Genomic DNA, 21,974 nt, shown 5'->3' on the forward strand with positions numbered 1-21,974 from the left:
CTTTGCATCTTTTGGAAATCAGCGTCACAAGAAGTAACCCCGGCAATTCTGACGTCCTCTGGCTCGTGAACTTGAAGGGTCTCCAGCAGCTGGTCCCCTGTCCTGGGGCTGGATGGGAGCCGGCGCCCCCTAGAGGGGAAAGGCCCCATTCCCCACCTCCCTGAGCCAGCCAGTCCCCGCCCTAGGGCTTGATGGGGGCTGGCGCCCTCTAGAGAAGAAGGGCCCCCAACCCTTTCCCCCAGTCATCCAACCTTTGTGGGGGGCAGTCCTCTGGCCTGGGCTGTGCGGGAGGGCAGACTGGATGATCCCAGCAGTCCCGTCTGGCCCCATGGGAAGAAATGCCCTCATGGATCACGGGGATCTAACTGGTGTGAAATCCCCGGGGCTCCTCCGAGGAAATCCTTCACACCTGCAACCCTTGAGCCGGACCCATTCCTGAGCGTGGAGCTCAGGCCAGCCAGGCACGCAGGGCCAGCTCCTTTTCCACTGACCTTCCGCTCTTCAGCTCCCGGGCTCTGGCTCCTGTTGACCTAGCCGTGGGCTCCCTCGCATTTTTTTCCTTTTTAACCCAGGGCACGGACTCGCCTGAACATTTTGTTTTCGTTTCATCTTACGGAGGGGAGAGCGAAGGCCTGGCCTCCCTCCAGCCTCCGAGGGGCGGACAATCACAGCTTGTGTCCGCATGAATGCTACATTGAGAGGTGCGGGGGGGAAAAAACCCGTGAAGCTTTAAAAAGTGCGTCCAAAAAAGAGATCTCAGAGGTTGGTGCTTCTCGGCGGAGCTGCGGGGACTCATCATGCCAATGCTGAGACAGCTGCTGCTCTTTTCCTTTGCTCTCCTACTGTGCCTGCAACCTGTACCCAGCACCGGGCACCCCCATATTCCACAGGTGAGGCTGAGGGGTTTTTCCCCCTTGCTAAGTTTTGGGGTCTGGTGGCTACAGCAGAAGACGTGAAACCCAGGAGCCCTGACGTTGTTTCTCATCTCCAAATCGCAATTGCACCTCACGTTCTCTGCTCTAACCGCTAGCCCCCACTTCCCTCCCAGAGCCGGGGAGAGAACCCGGGCTTCCTGGCTCCCATCCCGCCCTGCTCTAACCACCAGGCCCCACTCCCCTCCCAGAGCTGGGGAGAGAACCCAGGAGTCCTGGATCCCAGCCCTCCTGCTCTAACCCACTAGACTCCACTCCCCTCCCAGAGCTGGGGAGAGAACCCAGGAGTCCTGGATCCCATCCCCCCCTGCTCTAACCCACTAGACTCCATTCCCCTCCCAGAGCTGGGGAGAGAACCCAGGAGTCCTGATTCCAATCTAGTCATCTAACCACTCTGATCCCATCTCCTCCCCTAGTCAAAACTCTTCTTATTGCAACAGCTGTGGTTAAAGTCTGCATCAGTTGGGCTGGGTCACTTGTCTCTAGATTGTAAGCCAGACGCTGGATCTTTTGGTCTGTTTATCCAGCACCTAGCGTAGCTAAGGCTGATCCTGATCGAGACCTTCTGGTGCTACCGTAATATGGGTGTGCAATGCTGAGGATGGGCGGAGGAGAGAAAAGAGCCAATAAAAATTAAAACGACTGCGTTCTGCCAACGGAAAGAGAAGCGGATGTATAGCTGGGGGTCTGGCCCCATTGATTCTAATGGAGCTACGGCCGATGACTTACGAGGAGAGGCTGAGGGAACTGGGGTTATTCAGTCTGCAGAAGAGAGGAGTGAGGGGGGATTTGATAGCTGCTTTCAACGACCTGAAGGGGGGTTCCAAAGCGGATGGAGCTCGGCTGTTCTCAGGGGTGGCAGATGACAGAACAAGGAGCGATGGTCTCAAGTTGCAGTGGGGGAGGTCTAGGTTGGATATCAGGAAACACTATTTCCCTAGGAAGGTGGTGAAGCACTGGAATGGGTTCCCTAGGGAGGTGGTGGAGTCTCTATCCGTAGAGGTTTTTAAGGCCCGGCTTGACAAAGCCCTGGCTGGGATGATTCTGCTTTGAGCAGGGGGTTGGACTAGATACCTCCTGAGGTCCCTTCCAACCCTGATATTCTATGATTCTCTGACCCCAGCTGGGGTCTGGCCCCATTGACTCCATGGAGCTATGGCTGATGGAGCCCGGCTGGGGGTCTGGCCCCACTGACTCCATGGAGCTCTGGCCGATGGACCCCGGCTGGGGGGTCTGGCCCCACTGACTCCATGGAGCGACGGCCGATGGACCCCGGCTGGGGGTCTGGCCCCGTTGACTCCATGGAGCGACGGCCGATGGACCCCGGCTGGGGGTCTGGCCCCGTTGACTCCATGGAGCGACGGCCGATGGACCCCGGCTTGGGGTCTGGCCCCGTTGACTCCATGGAGCTCTGGCCGATGGACCCCGGCTGGGGGTCTGGCCCCACTGACTCCATGGAGCGACGGCCGATGGACCCCGGCTGGGGGTCTGGCCCCGTTGACTCCATGGAGCGACGGCCGATGGACCCCGGCTGGGGGTCTGGCCCCGTTGACTCCATGGAGCTCTGGCCGATGGATCCCGGCTGGGGGTCTGGCCCCACTGACCATGGAGCTGGACCCCAGCTGGGGTCTGGTCTGTTTCCTGCTGGCAGAGGCGCTGGCTCTCCGTTGTAGCGAAGCAGGGCTCCCACTGGAACGCAGCCGCCTCCGACCAGAGCCCAGGGCCAGTGCAGCCAGGACTCTCCCATTCAGCATCAGCGCAGGGCGATCTGTCGGGGGCTGGGTGGAGTTTGCTAGGAAAAAGGAGCTAGATCAGGCAGGGCCTGCTTCCGGAGTCATGGGGCGGCGGGAGAATTTCAGCTTTGATTTCACTAAAAAGAACGAATGTTTAGTTCTTGTGCATTAGAACAGGGGCACGGGGCGGTGTCTGGGAGCCGGGACGCCTGGCTTCTCTCCCCAGCTCTGCACGGGGCCCTCCGGGCACACCCCCTTTCAGCCATGGGCAGGGCAAGGTTTCTGGAGACACCCCTACACATCCCTGCTTCTGTGCCCAGCTCACCATGACCAGCTTCTCCGTCCGCTCCACCATCATGTCCCGCTACGCCTCCACCCGTGTTCGGACCGACCTGAGCAACCCCCACGCCGAGCCCAAGGAAGCCATCTTCGACCTAGACCTGCCCAGCTCGGCCTTCATCTCCAACTTCACCATGTGAGACCGGGATGGGTCCCGGCCGTGCAGCTCCTGTGGCCACACCCCCACACCTCGGGGATGGCAGGGGAAGGGGGTTTGGAAACGCGTTCCCATGGGATCCGGGGATGGAGGGGGGCTGGAAGGCACAGAGCAATGGAGGAGAGTGTGAGTGAGATAGATAGAGGGGTGTGGATGGAGGGTATGGGGATGGAGAGATGGAGAGAGGGGTGGGGATGGGTGGATGGAGGGAGGAAGGGAGGGTTGGAGAGGGATGGAGGGGTGGGGATGGGGACGGAGGGTCCCCAGAACCAGGTCTGATCAAGGAGACCCACCCCCACTGTGTCTGCTGCTATCTGGCAGATTTCAGGCCATGTCCCATAATCCCCCTCTCTTCCATCCTAGCACCATCAACAATAAACTCTATGTGGCCGAGGTGAAAGAGAAGCATCAAGCCAAGAAGATGTACGACGAGGCCCGGAGACAGGGCCAGACAGCGGCTCATGTTGGCACTAGGTGAGACCCCGGCACCTAGTGGTTAGAGCGGGGGGCTGGGAGCCAGGATTCCTGGGTTCTCTCCCCAGCTCTGGGAGGGGAAGGGGGTCTAGTGGGTGGAGCAGCGGGGCCTGGGAGCCAGGACTCCTGGGTTCTATCCCTGGCTTGGCCCCTTCCCAGGGATCGGGAGACGGAGAAGTTTCGGGTCTCTGCCAGCGTAGCGGCCGGAAGCCAGGTGTCCTTCGAGCTCAGCTACGAGGAGCTGCTGCAGCGGCACCTGGGCAAGTACCAGCACGCCGTGAGCGTGCGTCCCCAGCAGGTGGTGGGGAACCTCACCGTGGAGGTGAGCATCTCGGAGCGCACCGGCATCGACTACGTCCACGTGCTGCCCCTCCGCACCAGCCGCCTCCTCACCAACACCTTGCGAGGTACACACGGTTCACACCTCTGCGAGCGGTCGGCTCAGGCTCTCTGCACACTCAGGCAGGCATTGGTGCACCTGTCACATTTTTCATCTTTTCTCCCCAATCCTGTGGCCTAGAAACTTACTCTTCTTCTTTTTTCTTTTTTTTTAACCTGAAAGCCGGGATTCTGCTGCTGTTCAGTGGTCCGAGAGCCCTGGCGCGTTTGTGACTGTTCCCCGGTTACTCAAGATACAAGTCACTCTAGCAAGAGGGAATCTTTCTGCTGGTAGCCACTCCGGCACTCCCCTCTGGGCTGGGCCAGCCCTAACTTCGCTCGGCAGCTTAACAATAGGGCACCCACTCCCTGAGTGCCCCTGAAATCCCCAATCCTCGCCCTCTCAGGTGGCCTGTACTCCAGTCGCTCCCCCCCCCCCCCCCCCGTGTAACGCAGAGCACTTGTGGGCACTTCTCAAGAAAGGCTCATTAAAGTAAGACTCAAGACTGAAATAGACCCAGTGATGGAAACAAGTGGGTACCAACCTAGATCCTGAAATCCCAACCTGGGTCGCTCCCTCTCCTAGCTAATCAAGTGGGATTTCCCCCCAGGGCGGCTAGGGCGTTTTCGCCTCCCTCCGCGGCATGGGCGGGGGAGGCTCTGAGCCTGCGATGTGGTACCTCTGAGTTTGCCAGGGATAATTTTGGGAGGGAGCAAGACCGCTCAATTGGCTGATGAGTAAGAAGGCTCTTTGCTGGTACATTTCTCCTCCAAGCCCAACCAACCTGCTTTCAGTAGGAACATATTGGCCCTTAACTGTTACCCGCTGGAATGTCTCGCAACGGTCCCATGGCCTGACCAGTTACGAGCTTTCTGTAGACACCTCGCGTGAAATACCCTGCACGACCTAGAGGCGCAGATATCGAGGCCAGACGGGATTGTTGTGACTTCCTTTGTAACACGCCAGAGAGCTGCCCCAAGTCATGCCTAGAGCATGGCTTGTGTGAAAGAGATCCTGTCTTGATGGGAAAGTCGCCAGTGCTGGAGAATCCAGCACTACCCTTGGGAACCTGTTCCGATGGTTATTGACTCTCACTGTTCAAACTGACACCTGACTTCCTCTCTGAATTTGTCTAGCTTCAGCGTCCAGCCGTTGGATCGGGTTAGCCCTCCGTCTGCTGGACCGAAGAGCTGTCGTTAAATATTCGCGGGAGGGATAGCTCAGTGGTTTGAGCATTGGTCTGCTAAACCCTGGGTTGTGAGTTCAATCCTTGAGGGGGCCATTTAGGGAACTGGGGTAAAAATCTGTCTGGGGATTGGCCCTGCTTTGAGCAGGGGGTTGGACTAGATCCCTCCTGAGGTCCCTTCCAACCCTGAGATTCTATGATTTGTGCCCCGTGTAGGGACTTGTAGCGGGGATCACAGCACCCCTTCACCTTCTCTTTGTTACGCGAACTGGATTGAGCTCCGGGAGTCCCTCGCTCTCAGGCCAGCTCCCTACCCCTTGTATCGTTCTCGTGGGCCCCAGCGCCGCACTGGGAGTTCTGCTGATTCTCCCCCACGACCCACAAGGTTGCTGCTTGCCAGGAGAGAGACCCCTGCCTGTAAGGCCGGCCAGCGCGCCTTGTTCCCAGAGGGACGCGTTTCCCTGGAGCCGCCCGGCTTGCTCTGTATCCGTGACACGGCCCCTTCCCTATTTCCCACCCCCCCAGTCTTGGCATTTCACCAGTGAGGATGTTCTGGTCCCTTCCAGGACATTGAGCGAGACAGGCTGGGGCTGGTGGAATGAGTTTGTCAGGTCTGCGGGGAGAACTCTAAGGGCAGGGGACCGTGTGCCACGGGGTCCCTGTCTTCCAGCCTCCATCCAGCCCTGATTACCACAGCTTCTCTGCAGGGGACGCCGATGTGCCGCCGTCCACCCGGGTGGAGAAGGGGAGCCACTGCGCTTGGGTTGTCTTCACCCCGACCCCGCAGGAACAGGCGGCTGTCTCCAGCTCGGGCATCCTGGGGGACTTCGTGGTACAGTACGACGTGGCCATGCCAGATGTGGCTGGGGACGTGCAGGTGAGGGGTGGCTGGAGCTGAGATCTCACGGCCGGGGGAGAAGGGGGTGGGGAGGGGATGAGGGCCAGGGAATAAAGAACAGGGAACAGCCCACAGGGGAGGAGGGCAGATAGACACAAGTGGGGGTCGAGGGACGGGCTTGGGGGTGGGGAAGGGATGGATGGATGGATGGAGGCAGGGATGGAGCATAGGGGGGATGGATGGATGGGGTGTGTAGGAGGAGGCAGGGAGAGGATGGTGTGTGGGGGGGATGGATGGATGGATGAGGTGGGGGGGAGGAGGGAAGGGGTGTGCATGGGGAGGGATGGATGCCCAGGCAGAGGGGTGCGTACGGCTCCCACACCCAGGCACCCACTGCCTGTCCCATGGGTTCGCCACGCCAGCACATGATGGGTGTCCTGTGCCCTGGGCAGCCGCAGCCTCACCCCTTGGCCCCGCTCCCTTCCCTCTCCGGCAGATCTACAACGGCTACTTCGTTCACTACTTTGCCCCCCGCGGCCTGCCCCCCGTGCAGAAGAACGTGGTGTTTGTCATCGACATCAGCGGCTCCATGCACGGCCCCAAGATGAAGCAGGTGAGAGGGTGGAGATGCCAGGGGGAGATCGCCCATAGACCAGACCAGGGGGGAGGGGGCAGCCAGGAGAGCTGAGCTGGGGGGACAGAGATGGAAGCACCCACCCCCGCAACAGCAGGCCTCTCAAGACATGGGTCAACATCCATGCAAATGAAGCTGTGGTCTAATTTGCATACCCATGCATATCCATCAGCCCCTTTAGACAATTATCCAATCCACCACCCTGCTCCATCCCCCCTCAAATCTGTCAGCTCTGCGTTTGAACGGGTCGGAAAACAGAAATGCCAAACTCCCGTTTTCTTTCGGCGTTGAGATCTCGAAATTTGACACCAGCTGGAAATTCTGAAAAAATTCCAGGCATTAACGTTGGCTCCTTTGCGACTGATGGCGTGGAAGCAATCCAAGATCTTCAGTATAACACAGTGGAGGATCAATATAATACAGAGCTCATATGTCTATGTATGGTTTCTATACGGTCTAACAAGATCCAGTGGCTGGACGTTGAAATGGGACAAATTCAGACTGGAAATAAGGTGTAAACAGGAGGGGAATCACCCATTGGAACAACTGACCAAGGATCGTGCTGGATTCTCCGTCGCTGGCAGAGGTTCTTCTGAAAGCTCCGCTCTCGGAATGATTTGGGGGCAAATCTAGATACATTCATGGAGGTTAAGTCCATTAATGGCTATTAGCCAGGCTGGGTAAGGAATGGTGTCCCTAGCCTCTGTCTGTCAGAGGGTGGAGATGGATGGCAGGAGAGAGATCACTTGATCATCACCTGTTAGGTTCACTGCCTCTGGGGCACCTGGCATTGGCCACTGGCGGAAGACAGGATACTGGGCTGGACGGACCTTTGGTTTGACCCAGTACGGCCTTTCTTATGTTAGATCTAGGTCAAACTAGATCGCAATGACGTGAAAACCGAGGAATCTGACTCTTCCCATTCAGATGAGTGTTAGAGCTGGGTGAAGTGTTTGGGTTGAATAGTTCTCGAAAGATGCGACCAAATTCGGCCAATTGTTTCAGCTGGGGGAAAAAACGCAAAATAGTCAACCGAGCATTTTGACGTTTTTTTTTTTTAAATTTAGCTGGGTTTGTTTGTTCCGAAATATTAAAACAAAATGTTTCGTTCAACCCAGAACTTTTTTTCCTCAATTTTTTTGGTTCAGCCACCGAAGTGAAAACTCAGGGGTTTGCTGAGTTCTAATAATAATAGAAAAGCCTACAGGAAGTGAAGTGATCATGTCAAAAGGAAACATTGTTGAACCGCTCATTTCGTCATTGTTGAAGCAATATCCTGGGTTAAATACGCTAATCCATATAAACGAAGAGAAAATACGTGTCGGGTGGAATCCTGTTGCAAGCAAACCTCGTGAATGTGCAGAGTGCCTGCTTGGTGAAACGAAAACAAGACTCTTTTTCCCCAGTGAGATTTGTTGGTGAAATGAGGACGTTCAAGAGGCCGTGGAGGAAAAGAAAAAAATGTTTAAAACTGTGACAAGCGACGCTCCAACAGCAGGATCTTTCAGTAGTAGAAAAAAGCCAAAAGGATATTGAAGAAAGAGGTGACAGCTGCTAATGCTAAGGCCGTGGAAGGCTTATATCCCCATCTTGAAACGAAGGAGGATGAGAGAAAAATATATAGACTGGCAAAGACCCCCAATAAGAGAACTAAAGACACTGGTGAAATCAAAGTCCTTAAAGATGAAACTGGAAATACGTTAATCGATTAAAGAAGGGTGGAGAAATTATTTTGAAAGGTTTATGAATGAAGAGAACCGTAGAATCATAGAAATGTTGGTCTGGAAGGGACCTTAAGAAGTCACCAAGTCCAGCCCCCTGCACTGAGGCAGGACCAAGTAAACCTAGACCATCCCTGGCAAAGGTTTGTCCAGCCTGTCCTTAAAAACCTACAATGACGGGGATTCCACAGCCTCCCTTGGACGCCTGTTCCAGAACTTACCTACCCTTAGAGTTGGAAATTTTTTCCTACTATTTAATATAAATCTCCCTGGCTGCAGATTAAGCCCATTGCTTCTTGTCCTACCTTCAGTGGACATGAAGAACAACTGATCACCGTTCTCTTTATAACAGCCCATAACCGATTTGAAGACTTATCAGGTCCTCCCTCAGTCTTCTTTTCTCAAGACTAAACATGCCTGGTTTTTGTAATCGCTCCTCATAGGTCAGGTTTTCTAAACCTTGTAAGCCACCCCAGGGGCTGGTGGCATCAGTCCTGGAAGAAGAAGTTGCACAAGCTTTGAGCAACAGGAAAACCAGCAGCAACTCAGCAGAAGTATGGAAGAGCTGGGGCACGTATGGCTGATTTTATTCGCACAGCTGTTTAATGGCATCAGGACTGAGAAGATGCTTGCTGCCTGGAGGATGTCCACACTCCTACCAGTACTTAAGAGAAAAGGAGACGTACCTGACTGTGGTGAACTCCTAGACCTCATGGTGAAGATCTGGGAGAAAGTTGTGGATAAGAGAAGAGAGCAGTAAAGGGCAGTGATAATCAATTTGGATTCACGCCAGGCGAGCCGACGCTGGCTTTGCATTAAGTTTGGGGGAAATGGCGAGAAAGAAGAGACATACCCTGCATGTAGTATTCATCGCTCTTGAGAACGCTTATGACCGCGTTCCGAGGGGAGTCATCCAGTGGTGCAGGAGACCGAAACCAATCCCTGAAGACTACATCCGACTCCTCAGGAACCCCGCAGTGGTGCTGTTAGCAGAGTCACAAGGCCATGTGCAGAAATGGAACTGTTTCTAGCTAGAGGGGGAGTACGTCGGGGCTTGGCACGATGCGCTTTTTGTTCACCTTGGTGCTCGATGCGTCCAGAGGATGGCACCCTGCTGATGCTGGAGGGCTCGTGTGGCAGAGGAACCGGAAGACAGATCAGAGAGATGGATGTGCGTGCTTGAACGAAATGGGATGAAAATCAGCCAAAATAAAGCAGAACAGAGGGTCTGTAGCCTCAGAGAGACCTTGTAGGGACACAAGAGTGTGCTCATGTGTATCAGAGAGACAAGGGGCTTGGCTACACTTGCAAGTTAGAGCGCATTAAAGCAGCCCCGGGCGCCCTAACTCCCGACCCGTCCACACTGGCAAGGCACGTAGAGCACCTGGACTCTGCAGCTGGAGCGCTCCTGGTAATCCACCTCCACGAGAAGCATAAAGCTCGCTGCATCCCGCTGAAACGCCCGGGCATCAGTGTGGACGAGGTGTTGCATTACTGTGCTGTGATTGGCCTCCGGAAACGTCCCATAATCCCCTGAAGTCAAGTGGCCACTCTTGTCATTGTTTTGAACTCGGCTGCAGGAATGCGGATATCCCCTTTCAAAGCTCCGTTTCTGACAGCCGGCCGCTTATCTGCTCTGGGACAAAGCAACCATTACTGTGGAAGTTGTGTGTGTGTGTGGGTGGGGGGGGGTCTGCTGGTGTCTGAACTTACAAGACAGCATGCTGACACACTCTCAGCCCCCCCAAAACCAACTCTCCCCCCCCCACACATAACACACAACACACTCCCTGTCACACTCCACCCCATTTTAAAAGCACTCTGCAGCCACTTGCACACTGGGCTAGCTACCACAATGCCCTGCTCTCTGTGGTGTTGCAAGAACTGCTAATGTGGCCACGCCAGCGCGCTTGCAGCTGACAGTGTAAACACAGGGCAGCAATTTCCCTGCTGCGGTCTCCGAAGGCTGGTTTAACTCCCAGCGCTCTACAGGTGCAAGTGTAGCCAAGCCCTAAGGTGGGTGAGTCTTATCTTTTATTTGAACAACTTCAAAAGCTCGTCTCTCTCCCCAACCAAAGTTGGTCCAATAAAAGATATGACCTCACCCATCGTGTCTCTGATATCCTGGGACCAACGTGGCTACAACCCTGTGTAGATGTATGTGCATATATGAGATAGAACATACCTAGAACACACATGAATATAATGTGCTATAATACAGAATTATAGGTTTCAGAGTAGCAGCCGTGTTAGTCTGTATCCACAAAAAGAACAGGAGTACTTGTGGCACCTTAGAGACTAACAAATTTATTAGAGCATAAGCTTTCGTGGGCTACAGCCCACTTCTTCGGATGCATAGAATGGAACATATATTGAGGAGATATATATATACACACATACAGAGAGCATGAACAGGTGGGAGTTGTCTTGCCAACTCTGAGAGGCCAATTAAGTAAGAAGAAAAACTTTTGAAGTGATAATCAAGATAGCTCAGTACAGACAGTTTGATAAGAAGTGTGAGAATACTTACAAGGGGAGATAGATTCAATGTTTGTAATGGCTCAGCCATTCCCAGTCCTTATTCAATCCTAAATTGATTGTATCTAGTTTGCATATCAATTCCAGTTCAGCAGTCTCTCCTTGGAGTCTGTTTATGCCATCATGTGCCAGCAATGCCCCTCTGCCATGTACATTGGCCAAACCGGACAGTCTCTACGCAAAAGAATTAATGGACACAAATCTGACATCAGGAATCATAATACTCAAAAACCAGTGGGAGAACACTTTAACCTGTCTGGCCATTCTTTGACAGACCTGCGGGTGGCTATCTTAAAACAGAAAAACTTCAAAAACAGACTCCAAGGAGAGACTGCTGAGCTGGAATTGATATGCAAACTAAATACGATCAACTCAGGATTGAATAAGAACTGGGAATGGCTGAGCCATTACAAACATTGAATCTATCTCCCCTTGTAAGTATTTTCACACTTCTTATCAAACTGTCTGTACTGAGCTATCTTGATTATCACTTCAAAAGTTTTTTTTTTCTCTTACTTAATTGGCCTCTCAGAGTTGGTAAGACAACTCCCACCTGTTCATGCTCTCTGTATGTGTGTATATATATCTCCTCAATATATGTTTCACTCTTTATGCATCCGCAGAAGTGGGCTGTAGCCCACGAAAGCTTATGCTCTAATAAATTTGTTAGTCTCTAAGGTGCCACAAGTACTCCTGTTCTTTTTTCAGAATTATAGATACACATGTAGATGTAATTGTGGATCCATAGCCACATATATATGTAGAGAATATCCCATTGTAATATAGTTATCATTAAATATGTACATAGCTATGATTGTAGCTCTACATCCAGATATACAAATAAAATATGACTCTCCCGTTATAATGTATATAATTATATGGGGATTTTATAGATAGAGATGAGGTGTGACTCTATAAATACAATGTAGATAGGCTCTCCTATTTTCTGTAATGTGTACTGGTACAGAGCCAATTCTCTCGCTAGGTAGAATTCTAGGGGGGGGGTGTTCCCGACACACATCAGTGTGTGTTTGTGTATCCCATAGCACACGTAACGCAGATCAGCGTAACGCCACCCCGCAATCCCACAATGAAACGAAACGACAGAGCCAGACCAATTGGTGCCCCCCTTTCCCCGTCTAAACCCTCGCTGAAATCCACCCCATCCTGCCTTGCCCCTCACCTCCACACCCCCCAGAACTCCCCCATGCTGCGTTTCTGACCCCAGACCAAGAAGGCCATGCACATCATCCTGAGCGACCTTCACCCGGACGACTGCTTCAACATCGTCACTTTCTCCGACACCGTCCACGTGTGGAAGGCCGGGCGCTCCATCCTGGCCACGGCCCACAATGTTCGCAGTGCCAAGGACTATGTCCACAGGATGGAAGCTGATGGATGTGAGTCACTGGGGTGGCAGGGGGGGCAGGGGTCAGAGCAGGGGGGCTGGGAGCCAGGACTCCTGGGTTCTCTCCCCGGCTTTGGGAGGGGAGTGGGGTCTAGTGGTTAGAGTGGGAGGGCTGGGAGCCAGGACTCCTGGGTTCTCTCCCCGGCTCTGGGAGGGGGGTTCAATGGAAGGCTGCAAATCAGGATCCTTCTGCCTTTCCCCTCCTCAGGGACCGACATCAACAAAGCCCTGCTGGAGGCCGCCTCAGTGCTGACCCAGAGCACGCCGGAGCGGTCCCCCAGGCGGATCCCACTGCTCATCTTCCTGACAGACGGGGAGCCCACGGCGGGCGTCACCTCAGGCACTCGCATCCTGGCCAACGCCCGGCAGGCCCTGGGCGGCTCCGTCTCGCTGTTCGGCCTGGCCTTCGGGGACGACGCCGACTACGGGCTGCTGCGGCGCCTGGCACTTGAGAACCGGGGTGTGGCCCGGCGCATCTACGAGGACGCTGACGCCACCCTGCAGCTCGCTGGCTTTTATGACGAGATCGCCAGCCCACTGCTATACGATGTGGCCCTGTCCTACCGCGACGGCGCCGACCTCACCCGCACCCTCTTCCCCCACTACTTCCAGGGCGCCGAGCTGGTGGTGGCCGGGCGGCTGGCCCCGGGGGCCACCGAGCTGCACGTCGAGGCCGCGGGCCACGGGCATGCCGGGCAGCTGAGGCTGGAGAACGATATCTCGGCCAACGCCACGGAGGCCGCCCCGTTCGGCTGCTCTCCGGATCTGGGGCAGATCGGGCGATTCGTCCAGCGCCTCTGGGCCTACTTCACCATCCAGGAGCTGCTCCGGGCCCGGTTCCACTCCAACGACACCACCGCGCGCCGTCTGCTCACCGAAAAGGCCACCAACCTCTCACTGAAGTATAACTTCGTCACGCCCGTCACCTCGCTGGTGGTGGTCAAGCCGGAGGAGGAGGAGAGTACCACGGCTCGGGCCACGCCAGGGGCTCCTGGCACACCCCTGACCACCACAGTGGCCCATCGTGCCACCAAAGCTTCCAGAGTCACGCTTGCTCCGGGGGCCACATCCACTTCGCTCCCTGACGGTGCCACCAAAGCTGCTACAGCCCTCCCCAACCTAGCCAGAGCCACGCCCGTCCCAGGAGCATCTGCCACGTCCCAGGGAGCCTCCAACCTAGCCCGAGCCACGCCGGCACCTGGCACTGCCACGGCATCGTCAGCTCCTCCCACGGCCCACGGTGTCACCAAAGCAGCCAGAGCCACACCCGGAAGAGCGCCCAAAGCTGGGAACCCCAGGGCCACGGCTCATCCGCCGCCGAGCCCAGGATCAGCCACGGCACCCCCCTCCGGCCAGCAGGAGATGCCCCCGCAGCCGGCCACCAAGCGCCAGCCACATCCCAGAACAGAGAGGGCCCCCTTCTCGTGGGGAACAGCAGCTCCCACGGCCCGGACTGTCACAGACACCTGGACTGGCAACAGCACGGCTGCCACCACCCCAAGGGCGGAGTCCAAGGGCCCCCGAGGCACGCCGGGCGCCATGGGCTCCATCCCACCTGCTGCCGACCTCAGCCAGTGGCTGCTGCTGCTGCCGGCAGAGTCAGAGCTGCTGTCAGCAAAAGACGTGGCTGAGGAATTCGTGGAGTCCCTCCACCCGCCGGCCGTGTACAGCTTTGTGGCGGCCAAAGGAGAGAAGGGTGGGGATCCCGTCCCCTCCCGCCTGCCCCATGGACAGGAGCCCCCCCGATGTCCCCCAGCCCGTGCTCCCCAAGCCATGCGTGCTCTCCACGCCGCCCACCTCTCCCGTGGCCGGGATCCCTCCCCTGCTCCCCATGCTACCCCCGCCCCACTGCCAGGATCCCTCCCCGACTCCCCCCCGGCCTGTGCTCTCCACGCTGCCCCCGCCCCACCCGCTGGGATCCCTCTCTGATCCCTCCCCCCAGCCCGTGCTCCCCAAGCCATGCATGCTCTCCACGCCGCCCACCTCTCCCGTGGCCGGGATCCCTCCCCTGCTCCCCATGCTACCCTCGCCCCACTGCCAGGATCCCTCCCCGACTCCCCCCCCGGCCTGTGCTCCCCACGCTGCCCCCGCCCCACCCGCTGGGATCCGTCTCTGATCCCTCCCCCCAGCCCGTGCTCCCCAAGCCATGCGTGCTCTCCACGCCGCCCACCTCTCCCGTGGCCGGGATCCCTCCCCTGCTCCCCACGCTGCCCCTGCCCCACTCGCCGGCATTCCCCCCAAAGCCCAGGAATCTCCCCCCCCCCCCCCCCAATTGAATGGATGTTTATTCTGGCTCTCTCTCCCTACAGGTGTCCTGGATTATGAAGACTACTCAGGTAACCCCACACCCAGGCCCACGCGCCCTCCCCTGGGTGGGCAAGCCAGGCAGGTTGGTGGGGACGGGTTACCGGCGCACTGGCCCTTTACGGGAAATCCCGCTCAGCCTAGCTCTTTAAGACCAGGAATTCTGGGAGTTGTAGTTCCTGGGGCAAGACCTGCTGAGAATTAGAATCCTAGAATACCAGGGTTGGAAGGGACCTCAGGCGGTATCTAGTCCAACCCCCTGCTCAAGGCAGGACCAATCCCCAGACAGATTTTTGCCCCAGATCCCTAAATGGATTGAACTCACAATCCTGGGTTTAGCAGGCCAATGCTCAAACCAATTGGGCAGGTCCTTTTCCCTGCCAGACACAGCTGCCCGGAAGCCTGAAGGGGCAAGGCAGGGATTAAGGGGTGGGGTTCTGAGATGATGCCCCAACCCTCCAGCACATCACTGAGCAATTGGCTCAGGCTCTCTGCAGATTCAGGCAGGCACTGATCCCATTTTCCACCTTTTCTCCCCAACCGTGAGAGCTAGAAACTTCATATTTTTTTTAAACTGATCGCTGACATCCTGCAGCCACCATGAGTGGCCTGGAGCCAGGGTGGGGGGCACGGTGCTGGCATCCAGCCCCCTCACACTAAGCGAGCCAGCTTCACCATTGACTGCCAGTCGGCCTTGCGCGCCCACTCTGACTCTGCCTTTCCCTTCCAGACTGGTTAGAGGAACAGGACGGCGACACAGGTATGTGTCAGGTCTGGGCCTGGGTGAGGGCAGGGGGGAGACTCGGCAGTTTCCTGTGGGCTCTCAGCCGCTGCCCGTCGTGGTCACTCTGGGCTGCGCCAGGCCTGGCCAGCCGTGCCCATGGTGCTCTGGAGGGAGAAGAGGATGCCCAAGGATGGGGGGGGCGGGGAATGCTCCATCACCCAACTGGCTATAACCCTCTCTTCTCTCCCCCCACCCCCAGCTGGCATGGCAGACTTGGCTGGTGCCAAGTTCTTCACTTTCTCCTCCTCAGGTAAGGCTGCCCAGACACCCAGGTGATGGGGGGGGGGAATGCAGCCTGCTCCCCCCCCCTTATTCCACCCCTTGCTCTGCCTTGCAGTGGACGGAGACCCTCACTTCGTGGCACGACTGCCTGGCTCCCCTGAGACCCTGTGCTTTACCCTGGATGGGCACCCAGGAGACGTGCTCCAGCTGGTGACTGACCCCCCCCAGCGGTGAGACCCCCACCCCGCAGCTCAGCGCCCCGGGACTCCTGGGTTCTCCCCGGCTCTGGGAGGGGAGTGGTCTAGTGGTTAGAGCAGGGGGGGCTGGGGGCCAGGACTCCTGGGTTCTCTCCCTGGCTCTGGGAGGGGAGTGGGGTCTAGTGGTTAGCATAGGGGGGCTGGGAGCCTGGACTCTTGGGTTCTCCCCGGCTCTGGGGGCCAAGACTCCTGCGTTCTCTCCCTGGCTCTGGGAGGGGAGTGGGGTCTAGTGGTTAGCATAGGGGGGCTGGGAGCCTGGACTCTTGGGTTCTCCCCGGCTCTGGGAGGGGAGTGGGGGCTGGGGGCCAAGACTCCTGCGTTCTCTCCGCTGCTCCAGTGGCGAAGGTCCCGGGGCAGCTGTGGTGCCATGGGTACCGTGGGTCGAGTGATGGGGAGGAGACGGGGATCCCTGACTGCTCAGTGACGGCGGTGTGGCCTGTGCTCTCTCCCCCAGGGCTGTCAGTCCACGGCCACCTGGTTGGCGCCCCCCCAAGGCCGGGCTCGGCGGATCGGCCACGCACCTACTTAGACGCCATCACGGTGCGGGTGGAGCCTCCCCGGCTCCGCTCCGTGATCACCGTGACGCTCCGGGGCGTGGCGCTGCAGGGGGAGGGGGTCCTGGATCTGCCCTTCGGCCGCCCGGCCTGGGTCAGCCGCCCCGGCCTGGGCGTGCGGGTGGGGCCGGGCACCAATGTGACGCTGCAGCTGGGCGCCGGGCTGGAGTTCGTGGTCCAGCGCCATCGGTACAGCCACCCCAGCCCCCTGCAGAGAGACCACCTGGGCTTCTACGTGCTGGACGGCAGCGGGCTCTCGGCCCAGGCCCACGGGCTGCTGGGTAAGGGGCTCTGGGCCCTCTCCCCGCCCCCCTTGTCCTGCTGCCAGCGGGGCTCCCACCATTCACCCCATGTCCCCTCTCGCCCCCTGCAGGTCAGTTCCAGAACGCTGACATCCGACTGCAGCCGGGCGCCGGGGAGCGGCCCGCCCGGCTGCAGAGAGGGGGGGCCACGGTCCCGGCCACGCGAGTCACCAAGCTGCTGAAGGACTCGCCCCTGCCGGCCCACCAGGCCCCCTGCTGGCTGGTGAAGGGCAGTGACGTGGAGGCCCTGCTGGGCGGGGCCTACAGCACCTTCATGGTCCCCCATCCGCTGGAGGCGTGAGGCCAGGGGGCGTGGCCCAGCCACTGGGCAGGGTGGGGGCTGCCCCATGGTTGCTGAGACTGACCCCCCACCGGGGTAGGACACGGCTTGTGGATTTAAGGTGGAATCGTCCCTCTCCCCCCTCCAATCGTGGATTTAACGTGGACTAGTCCCTTTCCCTGTTTCCTGCAGTTTCTGGATTTCACAGGGAATTCTCCCTCCCCACCATGTGGATTTAAGGTGGAATCCTCCCGACCTGCCGTGGATTGTGGATTAAAGGTGGAGTCTCCCCGTGCCCACAGGCTTGCTGAATCACAGTGGATCCCACCTCCCACTTAATGGACATGGATCTTTAAATTAAGTTGGATTTCCTTCCCCAGTGCAATGTGGTGACTGAAGGTGGAATGGATATGGGTTATTGATGTAAGGTGGATTTTTCTCCCCTGTAATTGTGCGTTATTCATCCGTTCAGCATGTTCTGCCCCCCACCCCCTGAAGTGGGGTGTAGGTGATTTAATGTGTAAAGTCCATTCTAACTGCAGTTCTAGGAGAATCTTGGCTTGAAGGGGGATTTTCCCAGCTGGGCAGCACTGGCTGAAGGTGGGATTCCTAGCTGGCAGACAGCCCAGGGGCTTCAGGTGCACACACAGCTGAAAGCTTTCACGTGGTATTTCCCCAGGGGGCCAGCTCACAGGTGTAAGGTGCCAGAGGGCCAGCATGCAATTTAAGGTGGAATTCCCAAGAAGGCTAAAACACAGATTTAAGGTAGATAGAAGCTCTGTAAGAGAGCAGAGAACAGAGCATTGGCCGGCTCAACCCAGAGTTGTGAGTTCAATCCTTGAGGGGGCCACTTAGGGATCTGGGGTAAAAATCTGTCTGGGGATTGGTCCTGCTTTGAGCAGGGGGTTGGACTAGATCCCTCCTGAGGTCCCTTCCAACCCTGATACTCTATGATTCTATAACCCTGGCTCCCCCCAAGCCAGGGAGAGAACCCAGGAGTCCTGGCTCCCAGCTCTAACGACTGGACCCCCCCTCCAGCAGCGGCCCTAATGTGGCAGCGGACACATGCAAAGCACTGAGGAGAGGCTGGTCGGTTTTGGGGGTGGGGAGGGGCTGGAATCTGCGTGTGCTCCTGTGGGCGGAGGGGCCACTGCACATGTCCAGCGTGGGGCACTGCTCTGACACCGCCCCCGCGCATGGCCACGGGGTGCTACCACGTCTCCCCTCCATGCCGTGAACTCGCCTGGCCCTGCTTAGCTTCCTGCCCGCCAGCAGAAAACAAGCCAGCGTTCCATCCCGGCCACTAGATGGCGCTGAAGCTCCACGGGCCAAGCAGCCAGCGCGTGGCTGCCACAGGCCTTTGTGACCCAACCCCGCCTGCCGCAAAGGGAGGGGCCAGCCCCTGAGCGCTACGGGGGCCGGCGGGGGAAAGGGAAAAGCGGAGACAGAATGTACCATCTGCACCAGGAAAAGGGGGGGGGTTTCGTAGCGCGTCTCAGGGCGTCTCCCATGCGCTGGATTCCATAGAGGTCTCCTCACAGGCCCTGCCCCAATGAGAAGGTGTAACCCCAAGTGACCCGCCCCCAATGGGCGGGGCGTGACCTCAATGGCCCACCCCCAATGAGAAGGGGATAACCCCAGTGACTCTAACACCATAAGTGGTTTAACCCCTGTGGCCCTGCCCCCAATGGGAGGAGCATGACTCCAGTGGCCCCGCCCCCAATGGGAAGGGGTGTAGCCCCCAGTGGCTCCGCCCACATAGTGTTTAATCCCCAGTGGCCCCGCCCACCACTGACCCTTTTCCCTGTCTCTGCCCAGTGCCTGACCTTCCCTGCAGACCCTGCCCCATGGGGCTGCCCCCAGCTCTCCTCCTCCTGCTCTGCCTCTGCCCTGCCCCCCAGGGCCTGGTCTCCCCAGACCCAGGGCTGCTGGCCCAGGGCCGTGCCCGGCTGCGGGAGGCCCAGATGCTGGCCCAGCACCCGCAGCTGGGGGCCTGCTGGGCGGGGGCCCTGGGCAGGCTGGACATGGGCTGTCAGCAGCTGGGCGAGGAGCAGCAGAGCCGCGTCGCCCTGGCCTTCGCCCACTGCCACCTGCAGAGGTGACGCCTGGGGCCCAACCCCACTGGGGCCCGGGACACCTGGGTCCTATCCCTGCTGGGAGCCGGGACACCTGGGTGCTAGCCCCATGGGGGGAGGGGCGGGGAGCTGGGGCACCTGGGTCCTATCCCCACGGGGGGGCTGGGAGACGGGGTACCTGGGGTCTAGCCCCACAGGCGGGCTGGGAGCCAGGATACCTGGGTGTTATCCCCAGGGATGGGGGCCAGGGGTTCCTGGCTAAGCCCCCCGCTGTCCCTTGGCCAGGTCGGGCCGGCCCTTCCCGCGCTGCGAGGCCGACAGCTCCGTCCGGGCCTGCACCCAGCACATGGACCCTGTGGCCTTCGGGGTCTACACTGAGTTCTTCACCCACGCCCACAGCATCTGCTACCTCCTGCGCAGCGAGGCCTGGCAGCGGCGAGCCGACAGCACCGTGCACAGGTGAGGGGGGGGTCCCCTCGAGGGGGCGCCGGCCACCAGCCTCAGCTGAGTTGGTTGAGTCTCTAGCAGGACAGATACTCTCCCCCCCCCACCCCCCCGGTCCCACCCTGTGACGAAGTGGGACTGTTCTTAATGTTTTCCTCAGTTTCCCCTATGCAGTTCTTAAGTCTCTAGGAGGTGGGATAAGGGTGTATGGTTGCTGCAGAGCAAAGGGCCAGGGTACATAAATGCCCGACACTCTGTCTCCTTGCAACTGATGGCCTGGGCCCCTCCTCTGCAAAGGTGCCAACTGAAGGTGTTGGAGACAAAGGGATCAGGTGACCTCCTGGCCTGGGAAAGAGACAAAGCCCAGAGAAGGAGGGGCTGGACGGGAGTTTGAAGCTAGCTGGAGACTGGAAGGGAGGGCAGACAGGGGTCTGCCTCGCTGGACCCCAGGATGGACCCGGCCGAGGGGTCCCGTTCGCTGGACCTACAAGCTCTGTTTTAGCCCGTGTTCCTGTCGTCTAATAAACCTCTGTGTTACTGGCTGGCTGAGAGTCACGTCTGACTGCGAAGTGGGGGTGCAGGGCCCTCTGGCTGCCCCAGGACCCCGCCTGGGCGGACGTGCTGTGGGAAGCACACGGAGGGGCATATGCTGAATGCTCCCAGGAGAGACCCAGGAGGTGAAGCCGTGTGAGCTTCTTGCCCTGAAGACGGTCTGCTCCGAGGGAGAGGAGGCTCCCCAGAGTCCTGACTGGCTTTGTGGGGAGCAGTTCCAGAGCATCGCCCGGGGACTCCGTGACACACCCCGACAGCCCCCCGATGCTGGCAGAGACGCCGGGGGCTGAGTCCCCCATTCCCAAAACAAAGAAGGATATTAGGTGGGAGGGGGCTGTTGGGGGGGGGGCAGATTGGGGGAGGGGCTCCATGTGGGGGGAGACCTGGGAGGTTGGGGGTGGGGGTAGGTGGCTGCATGGGGTGTGGCTACAGAGCCTTTCCCTACATCTTTTCAAGCAGATTTGGATGGGAAGGGACTGTGTGGGGGAGCATCCATGGGGCAGGGGCTTCATGTGTAGCGGGGCCTGGCCTGCATGTTTTGAGGCCTGGAGGGGGGCCGGTCTCCAGTCCAGGTCTGCGGAGTTCATCAGTGTCTAGGGCTCCACAAGGGCCCATGAGCTCCCAGGTCCTGGCTCTGGGAGTCGACTGATTGCGCCGGAATCTCAGCTCTCGGGCAGAAAACACCAGGGACGTTTCTAGCCCTCGCGGTTGGCCCTGCCAAAAGCCTCAGCCCATCGCTCACAGAGATGCGACCCGAGGCTGCCTGAGTCTGCAGAGAGCCTGAGCCCATTGCTCACAGACGGGGAGCTAATGGGCGGAGCTGCCTCTGTGGCCAAGTAGCAGACTGCCTGGGTTGGGGGCATGTGGCAGGATCAAGGCCCCGCTATGGTGCTGACCCCCCTTCCCCCCCAGGCTGGTAGCCAGTTCGGAGGGCGTAGCTGAGCGGCTGGAAGAGACCAACCAGCTGGCGGAGCAGGCAGCACGGGCGCAAGAGGCCACCCTGCGATCCCAAGAGGAAATCCTCCGCCATGGGGAGCTGCTGAGACAGACACTGCAGGACTCCTCCAGGGGTAACCCCAGACCCTGGGAGCCGGGAGGGCTGGGTTCTCTCCCCAGCTCTGGGAGGGGAGTGGGGTCTAGTGGTGAGAGCGGGGGGCTGGGAGCCGGGACGCCTGGGTTCTCGCCCCAGCTCTGGGAGGGGAGTGGGGTCTAGTGGTTAGAGCAGGGGGGGCTGGGAGCCAGGACTCCTGGGTTCTCTCCCCGGCTCTGGGAGGGGAGTGGGGGCTGGTGGGTTAGAGCAGGGGGGGCTGGGAGCCAGGACTCCTGGGTTCTCTCCCCGGCTCTGGGAGGGGAGTGGGGTCTGATGGGTTAGAGCAGGGGGGGCTGGGAGCCAGGACTCCTGGGTTCTCTCCCCAGCTCTGGGAGGTGAGTGGGGGCTGGTGGTTAGAGCAGGGTGGGGGCTGGGAGCCAGGACTCCTGGGTTCTCTCCCTGGCTCTGGGAGGGGAGTGGGGGCTAGTGGTTAGAGCAGGGTGGGGGCTGGGAGCCAGGACTCCTGGGTTCTCTCCCGGCTCTGGGAGGGGAGCGGGGGCTGGTGGTTAGAGCAGGGTGGGGGCTGGGAGCCAGGACTCCTGGGTTCTCTCCCTGGCTCTGGGAGGGGAGTGGGGGCTAGTGGTTAGAGCAGGGGGCTGGGAGCCAGGACTCCTGGGTTCTCTGCTGGCTCTGGGAGGCACCGCTGCTGACAGCCCCTGGCTCCCCGCAGGTGTCCAGGAGGCTTTTCAGGACATGCAGGAGGCGGCCGGCCGGCAACGCCTGGCCTTTGCCGAGATCGTGAACCGCCTCAGCTTCCTGCATCGCTTCCTG

The 21,974-nt window shown here is 58.7% G+C and overlaps 1 protein-coding gene across 1 annotated transcript; it reads left to right on the top strand.

The window, feature by feature from the left end:
* Nucleotides 1-797: 797 nt before the first annotated feature.
* On the top strand, nt 798-17,063 carry ITIH6 (inter-alpha-trypsin inhibitor heavy chain family member 6). The gene is made up of 14 exons (XM_065423114.1): nt 798-890; nt 2,986-3,140; nt 3,525-3,635; nt 3,795-4,042; nt 5,908-6,077; nt 6,535-6,651; nt 12,160-12,331; nt 12,548-14,035; nt 14,649-14,675; nt 15,374-15,403; nt 15,627-15,677; nt 15,765-15,876; nt 16,359-16,741; nt 16,834-17,063. The coding sequence occupies exons 1-14, from the start codon at nt 798-800 to the stop codon at nt 17,061-17,063; spliced, it is 3,387 nt and encodes a 1,128-aa protein (XP_065279186.1).
* Nucleotides 17,064-21,974: the final 4,911 nt, after the last annotated feature.

Source organism: Emys orbicularis (assembly GCF_028017835.1).
Source record: "Emys orbicularis isolate rEmyOrb1 chromosome 21 unlocalized genomic scaffold, rEmyOrb1.hap1 SUPER_21_unloc_3, whole genome shotgun sequence".
NCBI lineage: Eukaryota > Metazoa > Chordata > Testudines > Emydidae > Emys > Emys orbicularis.